Raw genomic sequence first — 12,222 nt, forward strand, 5'->3', positions numbered from 1 at the left:
CCAATGACATACTGAAAGAAAATATTTGCAACATTTATCATGGGTAAGAGGCTAATATTTCTAACATGTAGAACTCAAACAAATCATTAAAAAACTGGACAAGGAGTAGAACAGAGAGTACATGACAAAAGATACACAAATGATGTTTAAACATATGAAGAGGCTGTTTCGCTTGTAGTAATGGAAACACAAATTTAAAATACACTGTAATGCCATCTCTCATCTATTAGACTGGCACAAATTCAGAAGGTTGGCCCCGCACTCTGGGGCACAGCTGTGGACAAACAGGCAAGCTCACCCTGTACTGGGGAGGAAAGGGGGCTAACTTCTGGACGGGAGCTTTGAAGTATCTATGAAGACAGTTACCCGGCCCTCAGGCACACCTCCAACAACACGCGGAAAGCCTGGTGTGTCACGGACGTACAGAAGGGGCCTCACTGCCACCGTATTCCTTATTCGTGACAGCAGAGCCCTGAGCCTGGCTGCATAGCTACTGTCATCCACACAGGAATCCTACGGCTGTAAACAAAGTGGGGAGGAGTCCATGAAAGACAGGAAGTGACTTCCAGGATCTATCACTAGAAAACAGCAGTTGAGGGGCCAAAAATAGAGCACGGTGTCTTCTGTTCTACACGGGACAAGAAGAACTTATACATGGAGCTGGTTATTTTTGCAAAAAGAATAACAGGCGTGACATCTTGGTTATCTACGGCAGACAGGAAAGGGAGGGATCCGAGGGTACACTTCCACCTAGCTTTGACTTTAACCGGGTTAATATCTGACATGGTCAGAAGAAATCAACGAGGACGGCCATAAAGCCCTCATTCTAAATATCACTGAACTTAACCATATTCACATCAAATGACGACATGATCACACAAGAGAAAGCGTAACCCGGTTAACTTTAGAAACTCGACCCCGTGCTCGCAGTAGGGTGTATTCTAAAACAAAGGAAAAAAGCTGCGAAGGGTCCGTGAATGTCACAAGTTGTTTTCTGCTGGCAGCGACGCCGGTGTAACAACCTGGAGACCGTCTGTGGGCACTGGAGGCGGAGGAGGCGAACGCGCTGAGCAACGGAGGGACTGGGAGCCCCGGCCCCTGCGCTGCAGGGACGAAGCGGCAGTTACGGACGAGGCAGGGACCCTGGGGTTCAGAGAGAATCACCATGAGCTCGTGACTCCGGGAAAGAAGTACCTCCTGACACAGGTCCATAGTGAAAGAGCACGTCTGCTTGCATGTGCTGTGTGCCTGCGTGTGCATGGGACGTGTGGCCCTGAGGGGTGGCCTGAGGGGCCGTGACCGGAGGGAGACTCGCCTTGCACTGCACCTCCACGAGGCTTCCCTGAGGACCTGCGCCACCCACTCCTGCACCGTTGGACCCCCGCGCGGGGCCCCCGGGGCAGATGCCTCGCACCCCTCGGGCTACAGGGACTGTCAGAGCAGAGAAGCCGCCTCACCTTCGGGACTGCTGTTGGGCGCACGCGTCTGCGCAGCTCCCTGTCGTTCACAGGCAGTTTTCTTTCTCAGTATTTCCAAGCCTTCTAAAGCCGAACCGTGTTCCAACAATGACTTTAACAGGGAAATGTCAGTTACCGATCCAGAAGGTTCTGAAGAAGTCCTTGGACCACTCCAGTACCGTCTGCCTTCTCCTGCAGTATCTATCTCGACGTGGTTGTGGGGTACACTTATCACCCCTCCCGGACCTTTGGGTTCAGGAATCTGTGCTCCTGCGTCTTCAGGAACAGGCTGCTTTCCTCCCAGAGGGTAAAACCACGAACCGCAGACTTGGGGGTTTGACTGGCCAAGCGCAGCGTGTTCTTCAGAGTGATTCTGACTGGCATCGAATAGCTGGACACCACTATCACCACCAGAGACTGTGGGCAAAACCTGTCCGTCATTTTGATCTAAGTCACCACCTGCGGTAAAACAATTGTTTCCAGGAGTCTGATTAGTGGCTCTGTTTAAAAAATGAGGAAAATGGAAATTCATGTTTATACCTTTCGGTTCTTTCGGGAGTGAAGCAAAACCATCATTACTTCCGAGTTTTGGGGTGGATTTACTGGCATCTTCATGATCTGCATATACGTCATTGGTCCACCCCGACGAGGCAGAGCTGCTGAGTGTGTCCCCAAGTTCCCTGATGTCTCCTGCAGGGCCTCCAGCTTCCCAAGCACCTGTGTCAAAGCCTACACAAGTGTCACCACAAAACCCTGGTGGTGGAGCCTCTTTCGCAGGCATCATCTCTGCGGGTTCACCAGCAGGCAAAGGCCAGTGTCCACGGCCACCCTCCCCACAGCTTCCATCCTGCCGAGCCGCTGAACCGCAGCCACGCGGCAAAGTGCCCTGCGCCCAACCCTCAGAATCCTGGGGTCCTCTGCTGCTTTCCCACGACTCCTCCTCAGTGTCGCTGGTTTCAAAGCTGTTCAAGTTAAAAGTTACCTCCAGAGCTGGTTGTGTCCCACAATCCATGGGCTCAGGAATGGTCCTAAGACTTTCGTTATCAGTGCCACTTTCGGAAAACATGTCAGTGACAGTGTCCGAGGTGCCATGACTGGTACTCAGTGAGGACGCAGTCTGTAGACTTTCAGGTCTTGGCAGACAAGACACCGCCTGCTCACACCCCTTTCCTGGTGTTCCACACTCGTGTACCTCCGGAGCACCTGCCCTGAGGAGAATGGGTCCTTTTACACACGTGGGGTCATTCTGATTAACAAGTACTTGACCATGTTCTTGAACGTCAGATTCTGACAACAAGTGGCCATTTCCGGTGCTGCTGCAGGTAGCAGGTGAGCTGCTGCTTTCGCGGAGTGAAGGAACTTCTAATCTTCCCTCCCGGTCCCAGGACGGATTGTCATCACCTGCTAGCTTGTCTTCATTATACTGTCTCCCATTCTCAGCACGTGATTCCAAGAATTGTGTCCTTCTGTGTACCAAAAGGTCTTTCAAATTCAAATCTGTATCATCTCCTTGGGCCTGGAGTCTCCTTTCTAAATCATCACCAACTACGGTAGAAGAATGAGCAGAGGGACGCTGTGAGGACAAACACGTGGCCCACCAGCTTTTACTCTTCACGGTATTTCCTGATTGACGCTGACAGTGCAGACGTTCTGTCCCCACATCGTCACCCTCTTCCTGTGCGATTAAGCCCTCTGAGTGGGTGGGGACTTCTAACCCTCCTAGGGGCTGCGCCGGAGGGAAACGTTCCACGGTCTCATGATTTACTTCTTGGGACGTACGAGTTGGCCTGGACTTCAGAAGAGCTACTATCTGTGCTCTGCTCCTGATGCTCTGGGGTGCTCCTGAACTGTGAGTCTGGGGTGTCCCTGAACTGTGAGAAGTCAAGCTACACCTTTTCATGGGTTCGCTGGTCAGTAAGGAATCTGAGTGCTTATTCACAGAACCAAAGGGTGAGCAGAAATCACTTTCTTCACATGGCATTTCCGCATTAATCTTGCAGGAAGGAGTGGAGGCAGCTGATGAAAAGGGTGGGCCACGTCCATCTCGATCCCTGTGAACGACACGGTTCTCGGCATCTGCTGGCACCTCATTCACACTGTTGCTGCCCACAGCGGCGAACAAACATGGGGCACTAGGGAACGGAGAAAGAAGGACGGGGCCCCCCGGCTCCTCAGCCTCGAACGCTGCAGCTGAGTCACCGTGTTCCATAATAACCACTTTCTTTGGCACCTGACGTGGTCCTTTAAAACCCTAAAAATAATAAAACAATTATTAGCTGTTCTGTTGCCTATAAAGAGTGTGTGAAATGAACTGGCTAAAAAAAAAGAAGAAAGAAATGAAAGGAATGTGTGTGTTTTGCAAGGTAAATAATTTAAGATATAAAGTTTGTGAAGTTAAAAGGCAAACTCATTTTTATTAAGATTTTTCTAATTAGAGGTCACTTCCTTTTGACCTAAGCTTATACTATGAAGTACCACAGTAATAACGGAGCACAATAGCTCCACAATTCACTACTTCTTGGAATGATGTGAGAAATACGTGTTGGCTCATCATCTTACACAGGGGAACTCACAGGGAACTTCCTCCTTAAGCCGGCGGGCTGATACCCCAGGTACCGGCCCGTAGGCACGGTCCTCCGTGAGCCAAGCACGGGTGCTTCCTTAATCACGTCCTGCTCAAAACCAACGCCTTCAGCAGCTCTCACCTCCTCGATTGTGATTAAGTACCGGTCACTTTCTATGTCATCTCCAGGTTTCACCTAATTTAAAGAATAAATGTCAAAATCACACAGATCTGATCATCTACGTGCTCCAGAAGGCTCACTAGCACTAGAAAGACACAATGGCTACTTGAAAAAGTTACTGGATAAATCGATAACTAAATTATTTTTCATGCACTAGTTAACTACCAACGAGCACAAAAAAGGATGGTAATACAACAAAAATTTCACTAATCTGTTAATTCAACAGTGCGTGGTGGCACCCTACATGAGGCCTCCTGTCACATACTGCCAATATGAATACAATCTTCTCTCAAGGAGATGGTTTAAAATCCACAACACAAAATGTAATTTTAAAACATTAGAGCTATTAAGTATTAATTATGTATCTTTATAAATTAATGTGAATTAAATACAAGCATAATTATCAGTTATTACAAATTATTAGTTTGCTTAAACAATCATATTCTAAAAAAAGCATTTTAAATCATCTTAATCAACAAAATATAGCGCTTGCCACGATCTGACTGCAACATAAAAATAATCAACCTATTTGATAATACATAGAATCTGTGTATTCTCAGATAGTGTACTTAATCTCTATTTATGAAATGATTTTAAATGAAATAATAGCAGTTACCACCAATTAAATATCTAATAAAAGTGTTTCTCCTAGATCCTCTTGATAAATATAAAAATACCATAACCACTGTTAATATCATATAAAATCTACAAATAGATTGAATACCATAAGCAAAACTTGCACAGTGATAATAAGACTATGCATCTGAACACTTTAGAATCGGTGCTGAGCCGCTGGGCACTTTACGAAAGTTATTCCTCATTTTCAGACCAACCCAGTGAAGTCTGTCTATGGTCTATGTTTTACAGTAGAGGTCAGACACAGAGGCCAGGTGAGCCAGGAAGGACGTGGCAGTGGACAAAGAATCCAGAACGAACAGCTCTAATCTTACTTTTCACACTAAAATATGTCGTTAGCTCCTCTATTCCTTCTTCCAATAGGGGAAAAACACAGAATAAATGTATGAGAAATTATTTTAAATAGGAATTTTACAATAGATCCAACTCCAGTTCTCTGCCTACTAAAACTGTGTACAAGAGTCAGACTATAGAGTCACTCCCAGGTACAAAGCCCAGAGGGAGCTGTGACGCTGAGCGTGGGCCAGTTACCAAGAACCCTCTGTGCCGTGCCCCTGATCCACAGTTCAGAGGGCTGTGCGGAGATTTAATGAAACATCTGAAAGCTTTCAGCACAATGTGGCTAATCATAAATGCTCAATAAATACTAGCTACAATTATTAGTATTAGTATCGTGACTATACTATTAAACAATATTCGTAAAGGAAGTATTTACAGAGATTTTTAAACAATAACTTAAAACAAGATAGACACATTAAAATACCTCGAGGCACTTAAGAAAGAAACTCTCCAAACATCCTCCTTTGTCATCGTATAAAATTGCCTATAGTTAAGAAAAAAAATGTTAAAAGGAGACAATATAATTCTGCTTTTCTTAAACACCTTTGATAGCAAGTGAAAAGTTGTTATACAGGGAAACCACACCAGGAAAGGATTACCCGCCTTGTTAACCTGTTAGAAAGGGCATCTATCTTAGATGTTTACCAGCATCTACTCACTCCGTGCAAGACAGCAAAAGCACCCACAGAAGAAATTCAAAAGTTTAGTCCCTTCTGGGAGGATCCTGAATGGAACTGGGGAGCAGACAGACAGGAATGTGTTGAAGAGGGCAAAGCAGGAGACAAGCCAGTGAAGAGGCGGCTGTCGCGGTGTGCCGCGGAAGGTCTGGGCGAGGCTTAGTGCTCAAAGTGGTCGGCACCAGCTGTCGGCGAGGCACGGTGAAGCTGGCACGCGCCGGGTCGGGGGAAGCTACGTGGCGATCGTCGCTGGCTTCCTGCCTGTGCCTCGGCCATTTCGCAGCGGCTTCCCCGCCGGCACCTTCAGGGGCGCTGTCGCTCTTTGGAAAGTCCGGCAGTTCGTTAAAGGACTAAGCGGAGGGTGGCCCCATGATCCAGCAGTCCGCTCTTCAGCATAGAGAAATGAAAGCGTATGTCCTCACAAAAACACACACAAACGTCCACGCCAGCACTACTCACAACACTCAACAGTGGGCACAACCCAAATGCACGTGGATTGATGACGGATAAACAAAATGTAACAAACCCATACAGTAGAATGTTACTCAGCAAAAAACTGGAGTCCTCATATGTGGATCCGCACGGATGGACGCTAGAACACGGGACTGAGGGAAGGAAGCCATTCCCAGGCCCGGAGCGGACAACCCACCGAGACAGGAGCGGACAGGCGGTGGCTCAGGCCGGGCCTGCGAACCGAATAGTGACGACTGACAGGTGCGGGGTGACAAAAATGTCCTAAAGTTAGACTATGGTGACGGCTGCCAGAGTCCATGAATACAGACCCTGTGACCACCATTGAAGTCGCCTCGCTCGGCTCCCTCCACAACTGCGTCTGACGGACCCAACGTGGCCGGGGCTGAGAAACCCGCTAAGTCGAAAATGAAGGCAGCAAGGCAGGAGAAGGGTCACTGCCTTCGAGAGAAGCAGCCGAGCAGGACAAGGAGCAGCGACCGCCATGTGGCGCCCGCACGGCCCGCGAGCACCGCCTCCCGATTTCTATCGGCTGTTAGACCTTGGGAGATGCGACGAGGCTGGGTCGGCTTAAGTGACCTGCTGCCCCTTTCAAGTCCAGGAACCGCTGACCACGAAGGCCACACCCGCCTGTCCCATGGCCCGCCTGGCTGGCAGGAGAGGAAAAGGACCTGCACGTGGTGAAGGCAGACACTGAGGGACAACAGTGAAATCTCGAGGGAAAACCAAGCTGCTCCAACGCGTCCTGCAGGCTGTCAAGGGCCGTTTAATCAGGGCGCCACTTTTTTCAAATGGCAAGCTTTCGACAATTGGGCAATCGATGAATTTTAAAGTATTTGTGCTTTTTAAATTACATTTTAAGAGGTACTTGTAACGTTTTTAGATAATTTACATTTAAATGTATCTAACGGATTAGTTTTATGATTCTAAATTAAAATGTATAATTGAGAAATTCATTTTGGATATGTTACTTGTTAATTGAAAAAAGGGTTAAGTAAATTTTACTCAGTTTATAAATCATATTAGAATCTTAAAAGGCTTTAAGATGAACGATGTTTACAATTTATTAGAATTAAGAGGTAGATTTACATCCTTGGGAGGGTTTTGTTAGGGCAACTTAATGCTAAAGAAAGAAAATAAAATATATCAAATTTATAAATTTAATTTAAAATATTTAAGATTTTGTTTTTTAATAGCCTGATTATTAAAAGTATCTACCTTGTTCAACTTAAGTTGACTAAATATTAAGCTACAACCCCATTGAAAGTTAAACTAAACTAGGTTTATAAATTTCATAGGATTTATAAGTTGAACTTGAACACTTAAGGTAAAACTAGTTTTTAATTTTGTTTTGGTAAATTAAATGTTAATTTAAAGTGATAATGATAAGCAGCCTTTCACAGTGAAAGCTGCTCTAGAGGTAACTTTACAACGGCCACATGGAATAAATACGAGACACGGAGAGCGTTAGCTGCCAGGCTGGGGACAGTGGCCTCACTGCCAAGGCCATGGTCTCACTAACGACGCACAGTCTCACCAACATGTGCTTTGTGTTGTCAGCTCATCTGTAATAAAGGTGTTCTTTTAAACCAGTGATATTGAGAGAGGCAGTCGAATGGTTAGGACGTGGGCTCTGGAGCCAAAACCCCAGGTTCATGGAGGAACCCTCCACTTTCTAGCTGTGGGACGCATGGGCAGGCCACCGCACCTCTCTGTGCCTGTCTCCTCCCCTAGGGAAGGGGAGGACAGGAGACTCACGCAGACACATGCACAGCACCATGCCTGGCACGTGGTAAGCACTCGATGAGTATTTAAATCAAAAGCGGAGGGGGTGGGGGCTGGGGCTGAGCGCATGGGTGCGGGGGGTCAAAAGGCGCCAACTTCCAGCTATAAAATAAGTCAGTCCTGGGGTGTGACGCACAGCACGGCGGCGCCAGTCACAACGCTGCATTGCACATCTAAAAGTTGCTAAGAGAGGAAATCTTAAAAGTCCTCATTATAAGGAAAAGAAGAAAAAAAGTCTGTAATTATGTGTGTTCACAGATGTTAACTACACTTATTATAGTGCTCATTTTGCACTGTTTACAGATATAGAATCATGTCGTCCACCTAAAACTAATGTGATGGTACATGTCGGTTTTGTGTCCATAAAACACACAAACGAGGGAAGCAGATCGCCCTCCCCAATGTGAAGGGGCTTCGTCCAATCAGCGGAAGCCCGGATAGAACAAAGGCAGAGAGAGAGAGCGAGAGATACTGATACAGCTTTACACGCCTCTTTATACCAGTACGTGGGACTGAGTCCCGAGGACAGCTTTAAAGCTTGGGAAGGGAACAGGCCGACGGAGGACACTGAGAAATGGTCAGTGAGCAACAGCGGGAGGCCGGTGTCCCAGAAGTTAAATAAAGAATGGGGGGCTCCAGAGTGTACGGGTCACGAGACCCGATCAGGGACAACACCAGCTCTGGCAGATGGAGCCGAGGCGGTAGGAAGAGAAGCCACCGAGGATCCCACGCCTAGCAGCGTGAAAGCACCCTACTAAATCACTCTCCAACATTCCTAAGAAGTTTCAACAAAATCTAATTCAAAACAAACAAATAAATAGTATTTACTGAACTTTTGAAATGTACAAACTAATCACTGTGATGTGGGAATCATTTGGCAACTTCTGTTCTCAGGTCCAGCCAGCTTATGAAGACACCTAACATTTTATCATCTACAGAGTTCTCGTATCATTCCATGAAAAGGCAGGAGCCCAGCTCTCGGATTCAGCCATCAGCTGCTGTGCACTTACTTTGTTTCTGCAGCGAGTGACCTTCAGAATTCCATCTTGCCACACTTTTGACTTCTTCATCTTTTGATGAGTATACAGTACCTTAATTCCAAAAATACAAAGTAAAGAAATGGTTTCTATTTATATATATTAAATGTTGTATATTTTTAGGCCCTTCTACAAACAAAATATATTTAAGACATCTATCAAAATAAAAGCACAGATATCATAACGATAATCAAAAAAATCTATTTAAAAAAAGAAACTAGGTAGTGAAAGGCAAGGGAGGGAGAAAGGAGAAGCAAAACCTAAGAAGTGAAGAGTTAACTGTGCAACAAAAACCACTGTGAGCTTCTCAGTCATCAGTGGGAAGGGAGAAGTGTCCGGTCACAGGGCTCACGACGCGCAGTTCTCAGAGTGCAGCCCAGACACTCCTGCTGGTCCCAGGGCTTTTTCAGGGGTCTGGGAGGTCAAAGCGTTTTCACGACGTTATTTGGCTTTTCACTCGCATTCCTGCGGGCAGTTACGGCAGAGTTATGTATGTGCAACGCTGCAAGGTTCAATTTCAGACTAACGCAGAAGCAGATCTGAGAATGAAGTCAAATGTTAAAGGGATCTGCAAAACATGTAGAGCAGTGCTGCTCTTTTCAATATGTTTTTGTTACAGTTTTCGAAAACAGCTATTTTCATTAAAAAGTAATCTGTTAAATGTAATGGGTTTATTGTTTCTTAATGAATTAATAAGTATTTCAAAAATTTGTTATAATTTCTAATATGAAAGACATCAATAGACATAAGCCCCACAATCAAAAACTCTTTGGGGTCCTCAATAATTTTAAGAGACCAAACAATTTAACAACCACCGATGTACAAAGAAGCATGCCAGTGCTTCAAGAGAAAGAAATTACTGTCTGGTCCTGAGCTTCCTAAGAATTTGTTCCAAAGGCCTTTCTTTGTACAGCAAATGTGAAGGGCAGGCAAGAGACGAGGCTTCCACGTAAAATACAGGGCGGTATCTGAGACACACACATGTATACTAAAAAATTCTTCACTGTTTATCTGAAATTCAAATTTAACCAAGTGCCCTGCTCCGCTCTGAGGCTTTGGGTTGTATTTTACTGTTGTTGTTGTTGCTGTTGTTTTCTGCTAAATCTGGCAACTCTAGCAACATTTGTTAAATGTAAAAGGAAAGAAGGAAGAAAAAAGGAAACAATGGTAAGACTTACAATAAATTCTTGGCTTTCCATTGTTTCTTCTGAAGTTATAAATCAGTCAGCTCTAGAAAATAATCAGTGGTTAGTCAACTATTTATATCACCTAAAATGAAAAACGACAAAGCATATTCCACCCTGATGAAAAGATGAATTATCAGATACACTTTACCCCCACACGCTCTTGACCAGAGGGAGGATCTGAGTCCCAGGACTATGCAACTGCGATGTAAAGAGAAAACTAAGTAAAATGTATAAATATTTTAAATGTTTCCATATATATAATATATATATTATACATGTTTGCAGTAGTCTGCAAACATTCTTCCAGGTGCCATAACAAGCATCAGAAAATGATTCCCCCTAGAAGGTTTGGTTCCTTAGAGAGCCAGCTTCAATTTGTAGTTTTGAGTTGATATGGTCACCACAAGATGGCCCCCTTGCGTTTAAAAGTTTTCCCTTTTACATGCTAAAGTCAATATACTACAGTATCTAGTGCCAGATGTTATAATACTCTGCGAGAAAACAAAAATCTTTTCAACATGGTTGCAACGAATACTGTAGTTATTCTATTATTCTATGCCATTGGATAAAACTGTCATTTGGGCAAACTCAGAAATCTAGACTCGCTGATGGTGATTAAAGAACAGAGACGCCACGGTTCCGAAGGTGTGACCCCCGGACCAACGGCATCGGCACCAGCTGGAAACCAGTTAAAAATTCAAATGCTTGGGGTCCACCTCTGACCTGTTAGGTCAGAAAGTCTGTGCCTAGTAGTCTGTTTTAACAAGCCTTGCAGGTGATAGTGACACGTACTTGAGCATTTCGCCCTGAAAGACGTAGGGGATTCAATAACAAAGCGTAATTTGCAATTCTGGATTCAATACCTCATTTATACATAGAAACTAGGCCACCTATATTTTATTTATAAATTACATATATTTATTTAGTATTTACTATGTGAGAGACTAAAATGAACAAAACAGTATTCCTAATCTCAAGGAATTTTCAGAATCGAGAAGTGATGAACAGTAATTACAATAAAAAGACAGAAATAAGCACAGGAGGGACGCCAGCTCGGCCTAGGGCATCAAACAAGGCTTCGCGAAGGATGTAACGTCTAAGCTGTAAGCGGAAATGACCATGAACCAAGGGAGGATGCCAGAGAAGGTATTCACAAATAGGAATCAATCCATACAAAGGCCTGTGGAAGACGCAAGACCAAGGATCTCTAAGTAGTACAATTAAGGAGTCAAGGGTAAAATGGTGAGTGGTGAGAGCAGAGACTACAAAAGGAGTAATTACAGGCATGCCAAGTTGTTCGGGTTTTCTGTAAAGAGCACAGAAGCCATGCCAGGATTTTAAGAATAAGATGACATAATTTGACTTTGGTTTTAGAGATTGCTCTGGCCGCCAATTAGAGAAAGAACGGGGTCAGGGGTAGGCAAATGATATGAATACTTGCTCTGGGACATAGTTCACAGGACAGGACCCAGACTTACAGGGGTACTGCCTTTCTTAGATATAACTCCCATATCCCACATCCCTCCCCTCCAGCCCACTGGAATTGCTGGATGCCTAATGAATGCCAAGAAGATAACAGGGAAGTCCAGAGAGATAGCATTCACTGCTGCTTTTAGAGCAACTTGATCCAGCCACTGAATGGGTTGGACATTCTGTATATGTAGATGAGACTACATGGTGTAGACACAGTGCTTGCATGTGGTAGTTATTAATATTAGATCTCTTTAATAACAGCTATCATTTATGCAGTGTGATTATATGCTAGACATTGTTCAAATGCTTTAAATGCTCGCCTTTTATGGTGCAGATACTATTTCTTATATTCATTTTACGAAAAAGGAAACTGAGGTACATAATTGGTAAGTAATTTGCCCAAGATTATAAGTAAA

At 44.7% G+C, this 12,222-nt stretch overlaps 1 protein-coding gene across 3 annotated transcripts in view; it reads right to left on the minus strand.

Annotated features, from left to right (window-relative positions):
* ZGRF1 (zinc finger GRF-type containing 1) overlaps positions 1 to 12,222 on the minus strand; it is a 53,424-nt gene that overhangs the window by 39,883 nt on the left and 1,319 nt on the right. For all 3 annotated transcript variants that reach the window (XR_005649455.1, XM_039846873.1, XM_039846874.1), the window contains exons 2-6: positions 10,325 to 10,376; positions 9,120 to 9,200; positions 5,601 to 5,660; positions 4,031 to 4,216; positions 1,458 to 3,708 (exon numbers count right to left, since the gene is read on the minus strand). Coding sequence is in view for 2 of the 3 variants with exons in the window: in XM_039846873.1 (XP_039702807.1) it covers positions 1,458 to 3,708; positions 4,031 to 4,216; positions 5,601 to 5,660; positions 9,120 to 9,200; positions 10,325 to 10,345 (2,599 nt within the window). In the remaining variant the exon portion in view is untranslated. The remainder of the gene's footprint in view (positions 1 to 1,457; positions 3,709 to 4,030; positions 4,217 to 5,600; positions 5,661 to 9,119; positions 9,201 to 10,324; positions 10,377 to 12,222) is intronic.

This window comes from Pteropus medius, unplaced genomic scaffold, assembly GCF_902729225.1.
Source record: "Pteropus medius unplaced genomic scaffold, Ma_sr-lr_union100, whole genome shotgun sequence".
Lineage (NCBI taxonomy): Eukaryota > Metazoa > Chordata > Mammalia > Chiroptera > Pteropodidae > Pteropus > Pteropus medius.